The 23,351-nt window shown below is 37.5% G+C and overlaps 1 protein-coding gene across 1 annotated transcript in view; it reads left to right on the forward strand.

Annotated features, from left to right (window-relative positions):
• Positions 1–23,351, forward strand: part of ACSS3 (acyl-CoA synthetase short chain family member 3) — a 157,245-nt gene that overhangs the window by 14,545 nt on the left and 119,349 nt on the right. The window contains exon 2 of the mRNA XM_011284138.4: positions 20,610–20,754. Coding sequence (XP_011282440.3) covers positions 20,610–20,754 — 145 coding nt within the window. The remainder of the gene's footprint in view (positions 1–20,609; positions 20,755–23,351) is intronic.

The following is a 23,351-nucleotide window of genomic DNA, read 5'->3' on the forward strand; positions in this document are numbered from 1 at the left end:
TGCATTCTTCATGGGTCTAAATGCCATTATGAGGCAGTTGGCTTTCTTTGCTTCTCTTTAGCTCATTTATCTTTAAGTTGTAGTAGAGACTATTTTACAGTCAGCATGAGTTTCTAGTCATCGAGCCAAAGACACACATATTACATGGAAGGAAAATACTTTACTTATGTGGTACAGACCCAGTGCCCATGTGAGTAGGGACTGAAAAAGTCTCTCTGGAACATACCAGATTCCCAGTTTCAGATTTAATAGTTGGACCAATAACATATTATCATATTGTCAGTTATTAGTCATTTTGTAGTCAATAAGTTAACCAAATAAACCAAATTTTATTGATCAAATGAAAATTATTGCTTAAAAGTGATAAAAGACAAATACTGAATGGCCTCACTTATAGGTGGAATCTAAACAAAACAAAACAAAACAAAAACCTAAGCTCACAGATACAGAGAATAGATTGGTGGTTGCCAGAGTGGGGAGCGGAAGGGGGTTGGATGAAATGGGTGAAGGGAGTCAAAAGGTACAAACTTCCAGTTATAAAATAAATGTCATGGGGATATAGCATGATGACTATACTTAATAATACTGTATTGCATATTTGGGAATTATGAAAAGAGTAAACCTTAAAAGTCCTCATCACAAGAAGAAAGAAAAAAAAAGACAAAAATTTTGTGCGTGGTGATGGATGATAACTAGACTTACTGTGGTAATGATTTAGCAGTGTGTACAAATGTTGAATCATTATGTTGTATACCTGAAGCCTGTATAATGCTATATGTCAATTATGCTTTAATTAAAAAAACATTAAAAAGTAAAAAAGTGATAGCAATGAGATAACCTAAAAATATTATATTTCTAGGACACATTTATGGTATTGCCATAAATAATGATATAAATCTTAATATTTTGTTATTTGGAGTAAAAGCTGAATATATTCTTTTAAGCACTTAAAATTTGAAAATATAAAACTGATTTTTATTAATTGTTTTATTTATTTTATTTTTTTTTTAACATTTATTTATATTTGAGACAGAGAGAGAGCATGAACAGGAGAGAGTCAGAGAAAGAGGGAGATACAGAATCTGAAACAGGCTCCAGGCTCTGAGCTGTCAGCACAGAGCCCGACGTGGGGCTCCAACCCACAGACCGCGAGATCATGACCTGAACCGAACTCGGACGTTTAACCGACTGAGCCACCCAGGCGCCCCTTTATTAGTGTTTTAAAATTCTGGGTTCCTGACTGTTTAACACCTGCTACATGTGTCTACTAGAAACATTTCATTATTTCGCCTGAATATTTTAAGAGCTATTTGAAATGTGATTTGTAATTACACGATTAGTCGATCTAATTTGATGACATTTTCTCTTATCTAGGTTTAATTAACTTATAAAAAATTTAATTTTTAAATTTATAATCAGTAAAAAATATCTTTAAATAGGAAGATTTTCCTTTTTTTAATTACATATCTAGTTATTTCAAAGTCTGTATCTGATGGAAATAATAATACTCTTAAATCAAAATTGCTTAAATCCTAGAAGATGATTTTGTTCTATATGTGTGTATTTGTATGAGTAAGTGTGCACACACGTGTGTGTGTGAGTTTGTGAGTGAGTGGTAAAGTGTTACAGAATACATAATATTTTATTACAGTAATGATAACAATGCATCGTTACCATAGTTATTTAATTTCTCAAGCACATACGTTCTGAAAGAAGAATTTAGGGAAGATTAAGTACCTTGTTCATGTTTACTTGGCATGCAGGTGGCAGATCTGGGATGAAAAACCAGATGTGTTAGACTCTGGAGTGTGTCAGCATCTCACTGTATCATAATCCATATCCTCTCCAGTTAATCCTATTTTATGCTCATAATACCAGTGTTTCAGATTTAAAAACAAGCCAGGCACGTATATACATATATGCACACCTATATGTTTGTGGTCCTACTATATTTATAAGAGCGGAGTATTTTTGGCTCTAGAATTTATTTATTCATTAACTCATTTGTTCATTCATTCTTTCTTTCTCTTGTTCATTCATTGAACATTTATTAAATGCCTACTACAATCCAGGAGCTATCCCAGATACTGAATGAGATTCCAGATAGATTGTAACTTTGAAGGGCAATTTCATACATCAAAGGAAAAAAGTGTGTTTGCGTGCAATGAGATAGCTTTCATTTTCTTGTTTAAAAAGAGTAATTATGAGTGCTTTGTACTATCTAGTTATAATTTTTGAAAATATGGGTAATAAAATTTGTTTTATTTGACAATTGACTCTACCCTGAATTACCTTTGACTGTTGAGGTGTGAATAGCTAGAGTATAGAACCTCACATTTTGGTCAACAGAAGCCATTTTCTAACTAATGAATCTTTTCATAGATAAGAGAATCAGCCATTTTAAATTTTACCCATTTGTACAATCTCTCATTTTCTGCTAGAGGTGCTAATACACAGGAAAGTGAGGAGAAGACAAGTAACAACAAAGAAAATAAAAGGAAATAATGGGCTTAGAACGAGCTAGACGATGAACTCTTGGATAATTGAGTAAACTGCACTGTATTCAAGTTTCATATTATGGAAATGTTAATGGGAAATGTTTTATTTATGAATATAATACATATGTAGATATTGGGGACATTGACAAGGATAAACCAAAGATACAGTTTGTGATATTGTTCTCAGATTATTTTGAGGATAAGGCTAGGGAAAAAGGCATAATTTTAAGTTATGTTCAATAGTATCTAGTCAAATTAGATGATCTTTGTAGATATGTCCATAGCATGCAGCTTGTATCTGAATGTAAGGTTGTTTCGGTGACGAATGAAGGTGGGAAGTTGCATGGGACATAGTAGGGTTTAATTAAGAGAGCAGAGGTTTTATGATTACAAGGCCTAGGTTTGAATTGACATGGCCTCTTCAGTGACATTGCTTTATTAAAAATAATTTTGATTAGGGGCACCTGTGTGGCTCAGTCAGTTGGGCGTCCGACTTTGACTCAGATCATGATTTTGTGGTCTGTGGGTTCGAGCCCCACATTGGGCTCTGTGCTGACAGCTCAGGGCCTGGAGTCTGCTTCAGATTCTGTTTCTCCCTCTCTCTCTGCCCCTCCCCTGCTGATGCTCGATTTCTGTCTCTCTCAAAAATAAATAAACATTAAAAAAACTTGATTAAAATTTAGGTTTATGCTTTTTTTCCCCCATAAAGAAGCAGTAGTTCTTTAAATTTTAATTGGGCAAACTCAGGAAAGCTGAAATAGATGGAAAATCGGCTGTATAGTTCAATATTTCAATACATTCTCAGTGTATATCTTGGCATATTTTGCATATTTTCCTTCAGCCTTTTTATTTCATTTAAAATTTTTATTTTGTAATGATTGTAGACTCACAAGAAGGTACAAAAATAGTGCAGAGATTTGTTTGTGCCTCTCCCTCAGCCTTTCCTAATGGTGATGTCTTGCACAACTAGTATATTATCAAAACCAAAACTATTATATTATCAAAACCAAAATCTACATTGGCACAGTACAATGAACTAAACTAATAAACTTTAATCAGATTCACCAGTGTTTGCAGGCACACATATTTATTGTGTATGTGTTTTGCTTTTTAAAACTCTATATGTCTGTAAGTCTGTGTGACACTCTAGGTCTCTATTTTTGTTCTTACAGAAAAATGGAATTATACTATCCATACTATTGACAGGTCTTTTTTCCACTGCAATAAGCTATATTTTTTCCATTCTTCTATTCTTCTATTCAGTGATTTTTTAATGTTTGCAGAATGTTTTAACATATTGGATGAATGTTATTTATTTCACAGTCCCTTCATGCTGAAATTTAGGTTGTTTCTCTTTATTGTTATTATAAACAGGCAGATATACTTACATCTTCGGATACAGCATTCTGAAGATTTCTCTCTCTGTCTCTGTCTTTCTCTGCTTCTTTCTTTCTTTCTTCTTGCTGATGAATTCTTAGATTTCCAGATCAAAGAGATATTATACCCTTTCTAATATAGAGTCAAATTTTTTGTTCAAAAACATTAATACTGTGAATAAGGTATCACAACCTTCTTCCTTATGAAATATCTGAAGAATAAATAAAGATAATTTAGTGGACATCGAACACCGGGCTTTGTAAAATCTTAATGTTGTATCACATTTCCTTTAAATCTTTTTGTTTTAAGCAGGAAAACAAAATTGATGCCCCCTTTGTAGCTCTGCCAACTACACAATCTTTGTAGAAACAATCTCAGAATAATTTATGTAGCTCAGTGGGAAGAAAAAGCTCTTTTCAGACATTCTAAGATGACTGATTGTATTCCTCCTCTTTAATAAGAGCTTGTATTAAACATCTCTCTGTGGACATGAGCTAAGTGTTGTGCAGAATGAGTTAATGAACGTGGTGTCTGCGTTCTGGGAGCCTCAGCTGTAGAGGAGAGTTTCATCAGAACATTGTGGTGTGTAATTCTACATGAGTTATAGCCTTAAAGAGAAAGAAATGGATAGCTAAGATGAAAATGCAATGTGAAAATAGGAAAAAATATACAGTCCTAACGTTCTCATGGTTAGAGCACATTAGTTTCAATCCTTACCTATTTCTCGCCTCACTTCCTATTTCTCCTTAACCAGAGTAAAGTAACACCATATTAACAAATTAACTTCCTTCTCCCCTGCATGGTCCTGGGGCCACTATCTCTCTTCTCCTTTCCTCCCCTCTTCCCCTTTTTTTTTGTTCTTTCTTCATCACTTCATCATTGTTATCAGTATTAAATTCTGAGAGCTCTTTTTCTTCCCTTCAACCAATACTGATTGACATTGGAGGTGTACCTTCTCTTCTGTCCCTTCCTGGTTCTCTGGATAGTTTTGAGGTTCCAGGGTTACCTTCTGGGAGACCTTTTGAGCACCCTGATCTGTAAGTCTGGTTTTCTAGGAACCTGCCCCAGTTTGGAGTTTAGTTCCTTATGAGCTCATCATGGCTTGTTTCTTAGTTGGTTGATTGAGGACCTCTGCTCCTAAGAGTATGCTAAATACCGTCTTGAAGAGGGCAGAATGATCCAGTTTACTTTCCTTTAAAATGTTCTTTTAAGTTTATATTCATTTATGATTATATTTCAATCTTAATAGATTTGTGCTTTGAAATTCAAATGTATTTCGATTGTATCTTTAACATTTGACCTTTAATATTAATTCATTATAATTTTCTCTTTTATTTTTTATATTAAACTGAATCCTATTTCTGTTTGCTTAAACCCTGTTTTTCCTGCATTTCCTCTAGAATAAAAATGAGGCAAACAAGGCAAAATGGTGTCTTTACTTTCAGCTTTGAATTTAACTGTCGGACATGACTCACAGTCTGTGGATCTTTAAAATCCTTCATTCATGCCTTTTCTCTTCATTGACAGTGTGGATCCAGTTCAGATAACAGGTATTGATTTCTTGAAAGTCTTTCTTTCTATTCTTTTTTCCTGTTGGCTGCATTTCTCACCTTTGGCAATTCACTCAGTTTTAATCCGAGATGATCTGGCAGAGATGCAGATGCCTGGGCTGTCCTTTCATGTTGAGATGGGACAGTCTGTGGCTAGGGCTGGTGGATGGGGCCAGGTTCTGCACACACGTACTCATGTATAAAGGATTGGTAGGGCTAAAGAATGTCGCTCTCTTTGTGTTAGGTTTTTCTGTTAAAATAATTGTCCTATAGAGAGATGTGCTTTCCAAGTACGTTTACAAAAACAATATCCCTAGTGGTTAAATTAACGTAAGGTTATTATGCTGCCCCAAGTAGGCAATTACCCAATTTGGAGGGTTTCCTGGAACAGTCAGTTGATACTGCTCAAGGCCAAGTATCTGTAATTTAGATGAGATGTCCCTGTGTGAAGAAAGCAATGTGATGCCCTCTTCAAAATGCTTAAAGCCTTGTCTGTTTGTGTGCAATAGTAGTCTTTGGAGCTTCTCATTGTTTTTACTGAGCATTTACCTCATGAGACTCTTTTTCTTATTTGTGTTAATGTGTCAGAAGAGTACTATTTCAATTCACGTTCATTCACACTTGCAGGCATTTACTTAAAAATAATTATTGAGCATTTGCTGTGTGCCATTAATGAGCTAGCATGTGGTCTCTGCGCACAGGAAACAGCTTCTCGGGAAGGTTCACGAATTACTCAAGTAAGCAGACAGACATGTAAAATTGGAAGCTCATCACATTTTCCTTAGAGGCAGAAAGCACTGGGCTATAGTCTGCCATGTGTTAGTTTTATAATTCTGGGGAGTTATTTGACCTCTCTGAGGCTCATTTCTCATCTATAACATGGGAATAACAGTGTCTTCCTCAAGGGATAGTGTGTGGATTAAATGATTTGATGCATATAAATTTCCAGATGCAGAACCTGGCATACTGGTGATTCCTTTTCATACTTCAAAACTGTTTCTTTTTCTTCTTATTCCAGGTCTCCCTTAAAGACAACATAAACTTGGCATCCAGCGATGGGGGAAAAAAACCCCTCAATTTTCTTTGATGTCACTCTTCCCCTACTTCTAGTTCCTTTTTAATTTGTTTCTATAATAGTTCCTCTTCCCCCAAGTTTTCATTACTTTGCCTTTCTTTGCTAGTCAGTATAGATCCTAACTGATTCCATTTCCTCCTTTGCCTCTTAAGACTGACCTGAAATCCATTTCTAAGCACAGCATTCTCCAGCTCTGAACCCTTTAATGGCCTGCCCTTCCTTAACTAGGCATTCCAGGCTTTTAAGATAAGGCTTACTCTCATCTTCGTTGCTTTAGTTCAGGTTATGCTCCACGCTAAACACACATCTCCTATTTCAGCAGCATTAATGCACTTCTAAAACAGAACCTGAACTTTGCCTACTTTTTGCACATGTTGCACTTGCCATTGCCATTAAAGAATCATATTTCCATTAATTTTCAATGCTGCCTCCCCTCAACTGCCTTCACTTTTCACCCTTTTGGATAAAAGCCAGTTGAAAGATTTGCACAAGCCCAAAGAGATGTCAGAGCATCCCCCTTCTCTTGATATCCTCACTTCTCAGCCACATTGTCTATACTCCAGGCTTTTTTCTCCCTTATACCCCTACATACCTTTTCCCTTATACCCCTTATATCCACTGCAGGGGGCCTCAATCCTCATTACTGTATGCAAACTGCTGTCCCCAAGATCACCAGTACCTGTTTGCCTTAATTCAATGGATTGACTTGAAGTCCTACCTCATTTGATCTCCCTTCAGTATTTGACTCTGGGGACCACCTCTGCCTCCTCTAAATTCCCTACAAGTGCAGTGTCCAACAGGAAAGTTGGTAGCCACATGTGGCTATTTTAATTTAAGTTTAATTTGAATTAAGATTAAAATTCAGTCCTGCAGTAACATTAGCCAAGTGTGGCTAACTGAGCACTTGAAAGGTTGGCTAGTGTGACTGAAGAACTAAATTTTGAATTGCATTTACTTTTAATTAATTAAAATTTAAATTTAGCCAGCTACCTGTGGCTATGCAATTGAACAGTGAAGGTACAGAAAACTTCCATCATCACAGAAATTTCTGTTGTACAAGGCCTCGCTAGAGACAAGACTGGCAAAGTTTTTAACAGGTCAAATGGTAAGTATTTTTGGTTTTGCGGGCCAGATAGATTCTGAGTGTTGCAAGCACTCAATCTTGCTATTATCGAGCAAAAGCAGCCACAGAGAATACAGAAACAATGGAGTGTGGTTGTGTTTCAATAAAACTTTATTCACATAGATTGTGGGCCAGATTTGGCATGTGACTATAGTTTGCTGACTCCCCTTGAGCCCCAGTTTCTTTGATATGCATTCTTTTCATTCTCTTCCTCTTTTTCTCTAAAATTCTTTTTTCAGTCTTCTGTATTTCTCAAACCCTTCCCTCCCTTCCATCTCTATCACCACAACATTATTATTGCAAAAAAGTCTTGAAACAGTCGCCCTCCCCTTATGTCCTGCTTCAGCCCCAGTCATACCCATTACCACAAAACTGTGCTTTCATAACTTATCTAATCCAGTTTCCCCATTTGTAAATGTGTATAATGATAGTAATTGCCTAATAGGGTTATTGAAAGGAGTCAAGGAAATGTGTATGAAAGCATGTTTGTGGAGAGTGTAGAGTACTTTCGTATTAACTACTCAGTGCAGAATAAGAGGTTGTGACTTGGAGCCTGACTGCTTGACATCCAGTCCAAGCCTGTAACACACCAATGTGGACCTCGACTAGGCCACTTAACCTCTCCATACCTCAGTTTCCTCATCTGTAAGATGAAGATGATATTGGTGTCTACACTGAGTCATTATGAAAATTGAATGAATGTGTGTTAAATGTTCATAGTGTTGTCTTGGTATAGAGTAAGTGCTCTGTTGTTGGGTTTTCTTTGTTTTGTTTTCCTGGTTTTATAGATGGAGGAAGAAATACCTAGGCATGTTAATTTGCCTGCAGGCCTGCAACTATTACATGACATGCCCGAGATTTGAGCTCTGGTCTTTTGACCTCAAGGCTCAGACCTTTATAACTAGACTACATTCCTTGCAACATCACCAGTTCCTAACCACATTCCCCTAGCCAGAATTAATCTCTTTTTTACTGTGCTTTCATCACACTTTGTTTCTACCTCTGCCAGGAAGTTGGCCACATTTTGCTTCTTATTATAGTTATTGTAAATCAGTATGCCTGTAAATCAGTATGTTCTGTAAATCAGAATGGTGGACATGTTCCCAATTATATTTTTTGCCTTTTCTTGACAGTTTCAGGTCGAACCAACAACAAATTATTGTTAAATTTGTTGGCTAAAAAAAAAAAAAACATTTGAAGAGAAAATCATTATTTAAAAAAAATTAATGTTTTTATTTATCTTGAGAGAGAGACAGAGAACACGAGCAGAGGAGGCACAGAGAGAGAGACACAGAATCTGAAGCAGGATCCAGGCTCTGAGCCATCAGCACAGAGTCCAACGTGGGGCTCTAACTCACAAATTGCAAGATCATGACCTGAGCCGAAGTCAGATGCTTAACTGACTGAGCCACCGAGGAGCCCTGAGGAAATAATTATTGATAGTTAATATTGGAGGTTGTAATCTGTCAAAGTCTGCCTATGATAAATTATTTCTTATAAATGTTACACATTCCTAATATAGATTTAGTATTTTAGTAGGTAGATAACCAAATATATCCATTACCCTCAAATTCTTTTCAGTATGTTATCCTTAGATTTATTTAACTTTTGAAAAAGAACTTGAATGCCAAAATAAAAACCCAAATAAAAACCCAAATAGGAGATCATCAAGGAAGGACATTGTAATATGATCCAGGGAAAGGAGCTCATATCAGAAGGTAAATTATATGTTGGACTTTCCAGTTATTTAGTAGAAAATGTATGTCCAGTACAGAAATCACTAGCTGGGACTACAGAGAGGGTTGCAACATTGCAATTACCAAATATACTCATGTCAATAACTATTTCATGCAGAGTGAAATATGGCAGTTTGTGAAAGAGTTTCATAGTCCACATGTATTGAAAGTACAATAAGTTTTGTTCTTGAAATAGGAGGGAGTGGTGAAATTGAGAGGAACATTTTAGTCTTTAGTTCTTCTAAAGAAGAAGTCAAATTCAAACAAGCTTCCCTCCAAAGAACTGAGTCAAAGTTTTTATTCTGGATGTAAACTAGCAGGGTTAATGAGGAAAAGGCTAGGGAAAATAGAAAATTATGCATAAGAAGAAGCCTTGAAAGAATTTCAAGAGCTTTCTTCTTTTTTTAAATGTTTATTTATTTTTGTGAGAGAGAGAGAGAGAATGAGTGGGGGAGAGGGCAGAGAGAGAGAGAATTCCAAACACACTCTGTGCTGTCATTGTAGAGCTCAGTGCAGGACTTGATCCCACAACCCTGGGATCATGGCCTGAGCCAAAATCAAGAGTCTGATACTTAACCAACTGAGCCACCCAGGCGCCCCAAGAGCTTTCTTCTTAAAGGAGCTCCTTCTGAAGCCTCTCAGCTCCACCTCTCTGAGCTCAGACACAGATGATGGTGCACCTTGACTTCTTTTCAGGGACATCTAACAATTCTATAGTGACTACATAATTATACCAGCTGAGATTACACTCATTTCTTTTGCCCTGGAATGTATCCCTCTGCCTCTAAAATTGTAAACTATGACAATTTTAAAGTTTGTTTGAGTTTGCCAAAATAGATGGGTCTGGGGACTTTTCTCTCAGTCGGAATAGACTAGGCTGTGCTGTAGGAGTAAACAGCTTTCAAATATCCCTGGTTTAAAATAGCCCAGGTGTATCTCACTCATGTAAATGTATCTTTGATTACGCAGCAAATTTGTTTCATATCATCCGTGTTCACTCAAAACTACAGGTTGGGGACACCTGGGTGGCTCAGTCAGTTGAGCATCTGGCTCTTGATTTCAGCCCAGGACATGATCTCGTGCTTCGTGAGTTCAAACCCTGAATTGGGCTGTGTGCTGACAGCATGGAGATGGCTTGGGATTCCCTCTTTCTCTCCCTCTGTGCCCCTCCCTCTCTCTCCCTCTCTTTCTCTCTCTCTCTCTCTCTCTCTCAAAATAAATACATAAACTTAAAAAAATACAGGTCGACAGTGCTGTCACCATTTGGAATGTCACTGGTCCTTGTGACACACAGAAGGAAATGTGGAAAACACACACTGAATCTTAAAGACTTCTTGCATTATTTCTGTAGCCACGTCATGGGCCACAGCAAACTTCGTGGCCGTGCCTCATTTCTAGTGCAGTGTTACAAGCGCCTGGAATGAGGGCAACCAAAATCACAGTGGGCAGCAAGCAAGAATGATGAACACAGATTTATAGTAGATCTGTCTATGCGATTTGAAGGTTCTGTCTAGCCATTCTTAGTATTACTGTATATCTGCTTGAAGTTGATTCTGGTGAGAAAAATAAATAAAAAGGAAAAGCAAAAATTTGATGGCCCGTTTTAGAGTTTTAAAACTGAGTTTAGATGTTGTCATAAGTATAAGAAATACTTCTTTTTACCAGAAGAAAATCGAAAAGAGATGTTTTAATTAATTAATTAAATTATTTTTTTTCATTAGTGGCAGTTATAATATAGATTTGATGATTCGGTCAATCCAAGAGCCAAGCAATCTTCTATTAAAATTTATATTTTTATTAAAATATATTTAATACATAAAAGAATATTGGTAAAAATCAAATCACACAGAAGTATTTATTACAGAAAAATATAGACTATTTTCTGTATTGCGCCTCAATTTTTCTTTTACCCAACTTTACCTCTCTTGTACATTTTTCTAGACGCTTTCTTGTGCTTTTATTTTTTATTTTTTAAAAAATTTTTTATGTTTATTTATTTTTGAGAGAGAGACAGACAGCGAGTGGGGGAGGGGCTGAGAGAGAGAGGGAAACAGAACTCCAAGCAGGCTCCAGGCTCTGAGCTCTCAGCACAGAGCCTGATGTGGGGCTTGAGCCCCTGAACCATGAGCTTATGACCTGAGCTAAAGTTGGATGCTTAATCAACTGAGTCATCCAGGCGCCCCACCTTCTTGTGCTTTTCTACAAGCACAGAGATAAACATACAGGCAACTTGCTTTGGCTGAGGTAACACTACTGTGTATTGTATCTTTGTATCAATCCAATGGGGAGAAATAGAATATTATTATTGTTTTAATGTTCATTTTCCTGATTGTCAGTGAAGCTGAGCATCATCTTTTTTTGCTTATTGGCCATTATCATTTTTTTCCTCTATGGATGGTGTGCTGAGATTCTTTACCTACTGGGTTTTTAATTTTTTCTGTATTGATTTTTAGGTACACTTTAGATATTGTTGAAGTTAAAAATATGCCTTTCCCCTTGTTATTTATGTTGACAATATGCCTTTCCCGCATCTCAGCTTTATGCTGTCCTCTTTTTCATATATATGTTCATACACACCTACATGAACACCCACACACACACACACACACACACACACACACACACACTCACTCACTCATCTGAGTGGCCAGGTTCAGGTAGCTAAGTGGACTACATCTCAGAATCCAGGTAAGGATCTTAGTTCATGTGTCAGTAAATGTAGATTTTGGTTACTTAAATCCTTCTTACTGGGATTGAGAGAAAAGAGGGGATTTCCAGGTGGCAATGGTATGTGGGGTTCCTAGGCCTCCTGGAAATTATATAGAACCTTGTTCTTGTCCTACTCCTGGATCATTCACGCAGAAACTTGTTTCAGAAAGTTAGCCTCTGGGCTGGTGAAAGTTTGTGCGACATGTATGTAGGTGTGGCTTATGTGTTAATAATACATCCAAACATTTATGGCCTGTTTTTTATTCCTTCTTGCCTCTGATCTTGGAAATAGTTCAGAGTTCTATTGAGAGCCTTTTAACGAGCCTTTTAATTACCTGCTTGGGGTTTATAGTTTCCCCATAAATGTATTCTATAGTATGGTCACATAATTTTTCTACACATTATTTTCTTTCTTTAATCTAACTAATAGTATCTAAGATGTCATGGAAATCTTTCCGTGTCAGGAGTCCACCGCATCTGCCCTGTTTGGCATGACTTCTGGGTTTAGCAGTTATTCTGCTTCTGTTTGCTTCATGTAGTCCCCAAATTTGCCACTGCTGTGATCTCGTGGTCACTCCATTTCTAGTGGTTCCACTGCTGCTATCAATTTCATTTCAGTTTTATATTTTTTTCTGTTTTTCGAATGAGCTGTGGGGTGCATTCAGATTTCTTTCAATTTTCTGCAGAAGGAATTCAGGGCAGAGATGGGGTAGAATAGAATATGAGGTTTTTTTCCTTTCTTTCTTCAACAGAACTTAAAGCTGACTGAGTTTAAAGAGAGAACTATTCACAAGACTCTACTGACAGAACATTCCAGTAGTTATAGCTAGAAACTACATAGCCTTGACAGAGACTCTGATATATATATATATATGTATATATATATATATATATATATATATATATATATATATATATAGGAGTATGTATGCATAATACATATGGGAAGAATGAAGCATCATAAAAAAGTGAGGACAGTAAGCATTAGTCAAACATTGATGCTTGTAAAATTGACTAAGGATAAATAAATATAATTGTACTATCATTTAATATATATATATATATGTATAAATACATATATATATATATCAATACACACTCAGATGTCATGTGTTACATATATGTGTAGATGTCTCTTATGTGATTTGAAGGTTCTATGTAGCCAGAACTTTTGAATATGTGTGTATACACACACACGTATATTATGTACATGTGCATAATATGTATACGTGCACAGTTGTCTTACAATTACATATGTATAATATATTCTGTATAACATGTATTACCTACAAGTTTTATACATGTATGAATATTTATTGGCTCATATCAAAGATCAATATAAAAACTGAAACCAGAAGAGAGTAGTATGAAGTTTCTTAGACAAAGAAATTGTAAAGGAAAATGATGAGTATTTGACTATATGCAAATTTCAGATAGTTTTAAAGTGTTTATTTATTTTGAGAGAGATGGAGGGAGGGAGGGGTAGAGAGAGAGAGAGAGAGAGAGAGAGAGAGAGAGAATTCCAAGCAGACCCTGCACTGTCAACGCAGAATCTGACATGGGGTTTGATGGCATGAACCATGAGATCATGTCCTGAGCCAAATCAACAGTAGGACGCTTCACCAACTGACCCACCCAGGCACCCTAACAAATTTAAAATATTTTTATATCAGGAAATGGCATGAATTAAAATTAGTGAATCAATTGAGAAAATAATTTGTAATAGTGTCAGACTTAAGTCTAATGTTCTATATAAAGTGCTTTTAAAACTTGGTAAGACATTATACTTAATACCAGTAACCAGAGAAACTAAAATTGAAACTATTTTTCAATTCTCAAATTGAAGAAGATTGAGAATAATCTGTATTTGGAGGAGTGTGATAAAATGGAATTTCAGGTAATGCTGATTGTAATATAAATTGATTCAATATTTCCAGAAGGAATTTAATTATTTGATGTATGTGTTTGATTGTAGGAATGACATTTGTCTGCAAATGTAATAAAAAACAATGTAACCAATATTTCTCTGTAAGAAACATCATTTCAGGATCATTTAAAATAATGGCAATATTATGAAAGGCAATTTGCAACAATACAGAGTTAACTTTATTATTGAATAGCCATTGAATGTAATATGATGCCGTCATTAAATGTGTGTTTTTTTTTTTTTTTTTAATTTTCAGGCTCCTGGGAAAAGCTCATAATGCAATCTTAAACATACAGGCAAAATATTTACATATATAAAAAATAAGAGAAAATACTCTGAAGTTATTTTCTCAGTTGTCTAGAGGGGGGCATCGGTTATTTTAATAATCTGGGGAGACAAACCCTTTGGAACCTACTCATGAATTTACAAGGGACAATGAGGAGCTATCACATAGAAGGCTTTCAGTTGACCTTTACTGAAATGATTTGAGTTAAAATGAAATAAGAATCTTGTCATAGTGGAATAATCAAATCTTTGAGCCGGAAGGCCCCTTGCAGGTCACTTGGTCCAGTCAACCACAGTAAACCAATCTTTAATTGAGCCAGTTTATACTGGTATATGCACTAACTCTTACCACCTCTGGAGCCATGCCAATTTGTCATCTCCTGCGGCAGTTCTTGTTTAACACTGTTTGCAGGCCCTTCCCTCTGAATTTCCTTTCTGCCCTCCTAAAGGGAGTCCTTAAAATTTTCAAAACTTCTGTAAGGGTATCCTTCAAAAAGAAACCCTAGGGTATAGTAACCTATATACTAAACTTGTACATATTTCCCCTGCTCTTAGCCAGTGTCATGGAAGCCTAGTGGGATCCTGAACTTTTACCCTAGTCGGGCGGTAATGAGATACCCCTCACGCCCACCAGTGTCAAAAGAGGCCATTAGGGGAACAGGGACTAACACACCTGTACCTGGGAATAATGAGATGTCCCTCTCCTCCATTGACACAGTGTTAGAGGAGGTCTGGAATTTAAATAGAATCTTTAAATAAGCTCCACAGTCTCAGTAAGATGCCCACGATGTCCAGGATACAACCCTAAATCACTCGCCGAAACTGAGATGACACAGAGATTGGAACACTCTGATAAGGACTTTAAAGCAGCCATCATGAAAATGCTTCAACAAATAATTATAAACATACACAAAAATATATTTTTTAAAAGCCTCAATAGGGGCGCCTGGGTGGCTCAGTCGGTTGAGCGTCCGACTTCGGCTCAGGTCATGATCTCGCGGTCCGTGGGTTTGAGCCCCGCGTCGGGCTCTGTGCTGACAGCTCAGAGCCTGGAGCCTGTTTTGGATTCTGTGTCTCCCTCTTTCTCTGACCCTCTCCTGTTCATGCTCTCTCTCTCTCTCTGTCTCAAAAATAAATAAAATGTTAAAAAAATTTAAAAAAAGCCTCAATAAAAGAAATAGAAAGCTTCAGCAAAGAAATTAAAGATATAAAAAAGAACCAAGTGGAAATTTTAGAGCTGAAAAATACATTTACCAAAATAAAAATTCTCTGAATTGGCTCAATAGCAGAATGGAGACCACAGAGGAAAGAATCTGTGAATTTGATGATAGTAAATAAATAATTGATAAATGAGTGAATTAATATGATATGAATTATGATACACGTCTAGATGCCTAAAGATTTAGGTTACAAGTGTGGCATTCTTGAATTTCTTGCCAAATGTCCTGGGAAGTATTCTTTTTAAGTCTCTGTTCTCTCAACTTTAAAATGAGTTAGTAAAAACTACCCTGACTACTCTAGCTGGATTCTAAATCCAATGTTTCTTGAACACCTACTAATATTTTTATTCATTGATTTATCAAATATATACTGCATCCAAATACAGAAGAGCTTCTATAGTAGGTCCTAGTGATGAAGTTTTGGGGTGATGGTGGGGTGGTCCGGAGCCAACAGCCAAGAAAGAATTCTTGAAGAAGTCTTTGATGCAAAAGGTGATGTTATTAAAGCATGGGGATAGGACACTTGGGCAGAAGAGCAGCTCTCTACCCTCAGGTTGGGAGATGGGGGGTCAGGGATAGAGTAAGTCTCTAAGGAATTTTGGAAGCAAGATTTCCAAGACCTTGAGGGGCTAGCTGTTGGTAGCGAAATTCCATTTATTACTGTTTAGTAAAACCTCAGTCATGAGACCCTTCAGATGCATATTGGGGGGCCATAATCTTGGAGTACGATTGCCAGCATATATCTTGGGGGCAGTTGAGCCAAAGCAAGTAGACTTACAGGATCTTCAAGGTTGGGATAATGTTAAACCAAGATTCTCTTTTGCTCCTAAAAGTGTCATCATCCAGGCAGCTGGGCTTTTAGAAGGAGGTCACTCTGCCAGTTTCAAGGACTTGTCAATGGGCTGTAGGCAGGAAGGGAATTTAATTTTTCATTTGCCTTAGTTTCCCACATTCCCATGGCAAGCATTTAAAACCCCTTTCCTTTGTTCTTGAGTATAGCCAGGAGTGTCTGAGGAATATCACACATTCCACTTGGTGGGGAGGTTGCTGTTAGCCTGTGTTTTGCCCTCAGCTTGCCCCACACTCCGACATCACTAGGACTATAAGGAGAATAAGGCATTTTCTCTGCTGTAAGGTAGATTACAGTATAATGAGGGAAATATATCAGTAGGTAGACCAATTGTTAATACAATGTGGTAAGTACTATGGTAGAGATGTGTGCATAGGGCTTTGGAACTGCTTGGGGGAGGTAAAGGTGGAGTAAAGGTAAAGGTAAAGGTGGAGAACAGTCACAGAAAGAATCCGCAGCTGAGCGGATTCAGGAAATCTAGATTTTATAATTCATTAGAGCTGGAGTGTGGGAAGTTGGATGAGGAGAAATAAAACTGAGATGAATGGGCTTTGCATGCCATCTAAAGATACATAGTTTTTATTCTGAACTTCATGCAACAGTAGTAAATGACTTTGAGCACCAAATAGTTGGTATGAGAACATTTATGAGGAAAAACATTCTTTAAAAACTTTTTTTTTAATTTGAGTATCGTTGACACACAATTTACATTAGTTTCAGGTGTACGGCATAGTGATTCAATTTATACGGTATACTATGCTCACTCACTACATGTGGAACTACCTTCTGTCGTTGTAAAATGCTATTGTATCATTACCTACATTGCCTAGGCTGCGCTTTTCATCTTTGTGACTTCATTACATAACTGGAAGCCTGTATCTCCCACTCCCTTTCACACATCCCCCACCTCCTTCCCTCTGGCAACCATCAGTTTGTTCTCTATATTTATAGGTCTGATTCTCCTTTTTGTTTGTTTATTTATTCATTTGTTTTGCTTTTTAGATTCTGCATTTGAGCGAAATCATGAAATTTGTCTTTCTCAGTTTGACTTATTGAGGAAAAACATTCTAATAGCATAGAGAGATGACTTGAGAGGATAGGGTAAGCCCTGGGGCAGGAGGATTAATTAGGAGGCAGTAATTCTAACCCAGGTTGTGAATGAGAGAACTGAATATTTACAGAGACTAATGTAATGTTACATGTACCCAACTGAATGTAGAGAATGAGGGGTCAAATCTGACTGTGGGGTTTCTAATTCAGGTCCTTGGGTGCAAGGTGGTTCCTTGAAATATGGAAAACAGGAGAAGGGGAGGGTTTGCATTTGGCATGGGGCTATGGGTTGAGATAGGGCGAAAATGACTATTGTTTTGGACATGTTATTCTTTCCAAATAGATGTTGTTGGAGAGGAAATCCTGTATCCTTCGTTGTTCTTTTGGCTGATCTATTAATTAAATTGACATAAAGTGAAATTAATAGGAGAAAAATTAATTTTGGATGTATGGGAGTCTCACACAGACATGAGAGGTTTGAAGAGAGTCAGACCGTTGAGGTTTATATGCCATCCTGCGCTAAGGAGAAGGGGGTAGGGGCCTAGAGCTTCAAAGGGAAGGAAGACAGTTCACAGGAAGATGGGAGGAGCAAGCGTTTGGTAAACAAACGTTTGCATGCCATGCAAAGGCCACCGGATACAGAGAGGAATTGAACAAATAGGCCCTGCCAAGTACTCTCCACTCCCCACTCCACCCCTACCATGCCCAGCCCATACTCTTTGTACTTATCTTTAGTGATAAGCCTTTCCTTGGACTAGGCCCTCTATCTAAATTCTTAGCAACAATAAAGAGGGGAGGTTAAAAAGTCTTCCTGAGTCTTGGTACTTGATTGTCTTCTACCCAAAATAACCTACATTCCAAAGTAGCATGTTTTGGGGAGGTTCATTCTGGACTCCCTTCAATGTCCAGCAGACTGTTGGCTATAAGAGTATGGAGCTCAGAAAGGAGGCCAGGGCTGGAGCTGAGGATGGAAGTTAAAGCCATATGAGTATTAAGATCGCCCAGAGAGGATATGCAGAGTGAGCCAAGGGATGGATACGGAACCTTAGGGATCACTGTCAAAGATCTGGCAGAGGAAGTAGACTCTGTGAAAGATATTGAGAAGGAAGAAGAGGTAGGAGAATAGTCAGCAAATGATAAAGTGAATCCTTCATCAATCTTTGGTATTGAGAGGGCCTCTTTATTGTGCAATGTCATGAGTGTAATTAACTGTTGAGCACAGAGTGGTAGAGTAGAAGTTGTAGATAAAGAGAAGGACAATAATAACAACATCAAGAAGTATTCCAGCAAGCCAATAGTCCATGTGTCCGAAACGTGTTCTTTTCAGAAACAAAAACAAAAACAATACAAATAAATATTCTTGTGGGAAAATTCCATAGAACATCTTTTCTTCTTTCTGATACAAAACATTGAGCAAACTATCTTTTTTCTTGGCATGTTAGCTAATTAAAGCCACAGTTATGCTGCATGTCAAATCATCATACCAAATGTCCAAATCATAACATATTCGGCAGTTATTTCCATGTATCTCTAGGTTGTCATGGGGTCAGATGACTGGAAACGTTGCTCCTAGACATGTATCTGACTGGGCTACACTTCCTGCTTCTTGGGCTCTCCTCCACCTGCAAATATTTGCTTTGGATACTAGGCCGAGGACGCAGCAGTCACAGACACCCAGAGGCTCTTCTGGAGAAAGTAGAGGTGAAGGAGGCTCTTCTGGAGAAAGTAGAGGTGAAAGACGCTCTTCTGGAGAAAGTAGAGGTGAAGGACGCTCTTCTGGAGAAAGTAGAGGTGAAGGACGCTCTTCTGGAGAAAGTAGAGGTGAAGGACGCTCTTCTGGAGAAAGTAGAGGTGAAGGAGGCTCTTCTGGAGAAAGTAGAGGTGAAGGAGAGCAGGCACAGGTGCCTTCACACCTCTGCTTGACTTATGTCAGCTCTTTGGCCAAAGCACAGTCACCTGCATGAGCCCCAAACAAGGGAAGTATTCTCCACTCGTGGAGGTGGGGCAAGGGGAAGAGATGGTATTTTTGAACAAACATTGAATCCTTCACACTTGGTGATTCAGAATCTTTACATTAACTGCTCCTTGTGCTATGCTGTCAGGTAGTCATATTCGGGTTATTGAAGTATATAGGGTCATTTGACCCTGAGTAAGTGATCCCTCCTCCTGTTGCATTCTCTATGTGTTATTTCTTAATGCTGCCACTGTATCTATAGCTGCTTTTAATTCACTGCTTCATTTCACATAGGGCTTTTTGGGTGAAGACCTGAAGGTGATGTTCTGCTATCTGACAGGACTTTTTCTTCTTGCTTCAATGTTTTTTTTTTTCCTGTTATTTTGCATTGTTATGATATTTGCTAGCCTGATGTTGGGACAAATAGACCATTACTGTCCTTGTATGCTTTGGTTTAATCCCCTCCTCCTAGAAAAGGGGCAAATGCAAAACTTTTTCTTTTGGAAAAAAAATGAGCTATATTTTTCAAAACGTTATCTCCATCCATCCATCTACATGATGTCTGTGTTTTCAGAGGAAGGCATTGATAAATTGGGAGATGAAAAGTACGAAATTGCAAAAGTTTTTGAAAAAATTAATTAAAATGTTATATTCATGTCCATACTTTATTCAAATTATGGAGCATTTCAAACATGCAGAATAGAGCTTATCCATTTGGGTAATTGGAGGCATCCCACTTAATTGAAACAAATATATATATGTGTGTGTGTGTGTGTGTGTGTGTGTGTGTGTGTGTGTGTGTATAGCTCTTTTAAAGGAGAATTGAATTTTCCAGTAAGCTGGTCTGTTTACAGCAGTTACCCAAACTCAGTCATACATCTGCCATTTGTTCTCTCAGCCTAATGCTTCCGTGGGCTGCACTGTACTTACATACAATTCATTTCATCCATTTCATGTAGATTATTTTGGTGTCTGTACTGTTGTTCTGTCCTAAGCAATAAAATCTACAAAGCTGTCGCCTTGAAGTGTGAGGTATATTTTTTTTCTAGTGCACATAAAAGCAAACACATATAAAACAAAGATGTCACTTCTGTACCGTCTTAAATGTCTACTTTCTAGATATTACCTGGCATTGCATGTGTGCCATGGGAAGCACTAATTTAAGGGCAGTGCTGCCAAACTAGAAATATACAACCTAGTTAAGCAACAATATATTTTGGAAAGAATTATTAACCTTTACCTTCCAATTTTTCAGGTTTGTGGAAGGAATGCTTAACATTTGTTACAATGCCGTTGATCGTCATATTGAAAATGGTCAAGGAGATAAGATTGCTATCATCTATGACAGTCCTGTTACTGATACTAAAGCAACTATTACCTACAAAGAAGTTCTGGAGCAGGTAATATCATACACTCTCTGTATATGCTGTTTGGAAATGCTATCGAAATTACTTAAAACGCATTCATATTGTTCAAACTTTAATTCACTTAATTCACTGACATGTGTTACTTTGCTTTTCTTTTGATGCACATTGGAAAAAATAGAGGTATGTTAACTTATTGAGTTTTTATCCCTTATATTTATATGTTATTGTACTGGAGAATACTCATTTTACAGGGAGAGGTGAGCAAGACTCTAAGAATATGTTCAAATCCTCTCCTGGCCTCTGCTTCCAAACATGTTGTCATCCTGTCAGCCTGGCTCCTCTCAGCTCTTGTACCAGTGCAGCAGCCTCTCCCAACCTCCCGATGACCAGCCTCCTCTCATGTTAGATCACCATCTAGTGTGACACCAGAGTTTTCTCCCTAAGGAACAACTAGTGAAAAATGTTTTCCTTAAAAATTACTGTTACTTAGGGGTGCCTGGGTGGCTCAGTCTGTTAAGCGTCCAACTCTTGATTTCAGCTCAAGTCATGATCTCAAGGTTGGTGGGATCGAGTCCCGTGTTGGGCTCCGCGCTGACAGAGTAGAGCCTGCTTGTGATTCTCTCTCTCCCTCTGTCTCTCTCTGTCTCTCTCTCAAAATAAGTAAATAAACATTTAAAAAAATTACTACTACTTAGTATAATCTAGACTCCTGTGATGTAGAAGACATTTGGAATCTGATCACAGCATTTCTGCAAGCTTTATTTCCAGATATTCTTTGCCATAAACACAACTCTTCTTCACCCTGGGGATCCTGTCTTGCCCTTAGGCACTCCTGGCCCTTTACAGGTCTTTTTACATACTGTGCCATTCCCTTATTTGTTCCTTTTTATTGTTCTTTCCCATCTGTTTAGTTCTTGGGTGAATTATAATACTGACAGATGAATTATGAGACTTTCTTTCTTTCTTTCTTTCTTTCTTTCTTTCTTTCTTTCTTTCTTTCTTTCTTTCTTTGAGAGAGAAAGCACACATGCACAAGCAGTGGAGGGGCAGAGAGAGAGAGAGGGAGACACAGAATATGAAACAGGCTCCAGACTCCGAGCTGTCAGCATAGAGCCCGACATGGGGCTTGAACTCAGGAACCCTGAGATCATGACCTAAGCCGAAGTCGGACGCTCAACCAACTAAGCTACCCAGGTCCCCCATGAGATTTTCTTTGAACATTAGGGTGGAAATGAGGTTTCACAAGTAATTATAAAAGGATTTGAGTATTGTGGACTATGTAACACATATTCTGTGGGACATTTACTTATATTGATTTAAAGGGAGATAATAGTATAGGGCAGGGTTTCTCAACCTTGACACTGTTGACATTTTTAAAGCAGAGAATTCTTTGCTGTGGGGTGCTGGTATGTACATTGTATGATGTTTAGCAGCATTCTTGGTCTTTAACCATTAGATGCCAATAGCACCCCTCCAGCAGTTGTGATGACCAAAATGTCTCCAAACCTTGCTAAATGTCCCCTGGGTGGCAAAATGGTTATAGTTGAGAACTACTGATTGGGCAAAGTGTGTCACAGTAGGGTTTGGAAGCATTTGCTTTTAAGTTAGGGCTTGTGGAAACACATTCTCTTCTTTTGCTTTTTAAACCTATTTGGTGTTTGTGCTGGATTTTTAGAAAATCTGGTCAACTTTCCTTGACTCTCTGAAATTATACCCTTTTATGTTAGCAATATTCTTGTTTATTTTTCTAAGAGATTTCAAAAAAGGCAACTGGGACAATCCAATGTCTCAATCCTGAGTTGTTGCAAACAAGAGAAAATTTACACTAGTTTTGCTCAAGCTGGGTCTCAGCCTGGTTGTATCAACAAATGCCAGCTTCAGCTGATGTAAATATAAGAGGAATTCATGAAAAGGGAAGACTGAAGAGCTGGATTCAGAAAAAAGTAGTCCCAAGAGAGAAAGGGCAGCGGTAAAAATTTAAGGAGAACCTACAAATTGGTAACTAGACTTGCTGACTTGAATTAATCTCCTAGATTGACATATTAGGAACACCTACGTGGCCAATTTTAGGTTACATGCCTAAAACACCAGGCAGTGGAGAAAGAGATGTCTTTTCCTCTTTTGATTTCATAGTAGGAATTCCAAGATAATAAGAGGGAAGTTCAAATGCTGGGCAGCCCAACACAGAACAAAACAAAATACTGCCACAAAGATACTGTTGGATACTTTGTATTGGTCTGTAAGTGGGAACTCTATTTTCAGAATGAATTAAACAGAGACAGAGCTCACACTGAGCCTGAAGAGAGAAAGAACTCCATTAGCAAATGACCTTGTTACTCATCTGAAGCCATGTTTTATTCGAAGAGATAATGAAATTTCCCGATAACCTGGTATACTCTGTGTTTTATTGTAGGTTTACATTTTCAGCTTTTAGATGAGGTTTTGTCTATGATTAAAATCTTATTCCTATGATTTGGGCATATTGTCACAGTTTCATTTTATTAATTTAAGGCCTAAGACTCTGGTGAATCTTAATTAGTATACAGATTAGGAAGCTTATTTGTATATTACACAGTATTATCTATGCCAATATTGAATTTGATTCATAACCAAACATCAGAGTCAAAAGG

Source organism: Felis catus, chromosome B4, assembly GCF_018350175.1.
Source record: "Felis catus isolate Fca126 chromosome B4, F.catus_Fca126_mat1.0, whole genome shotgun sequence".
In the NCBI taxonomy this organism is placed as follows: Eukaryota; Metazoa; Chordata; class Mammalia; order Carnivora; family Felidae; genus Felis; species Felis catus.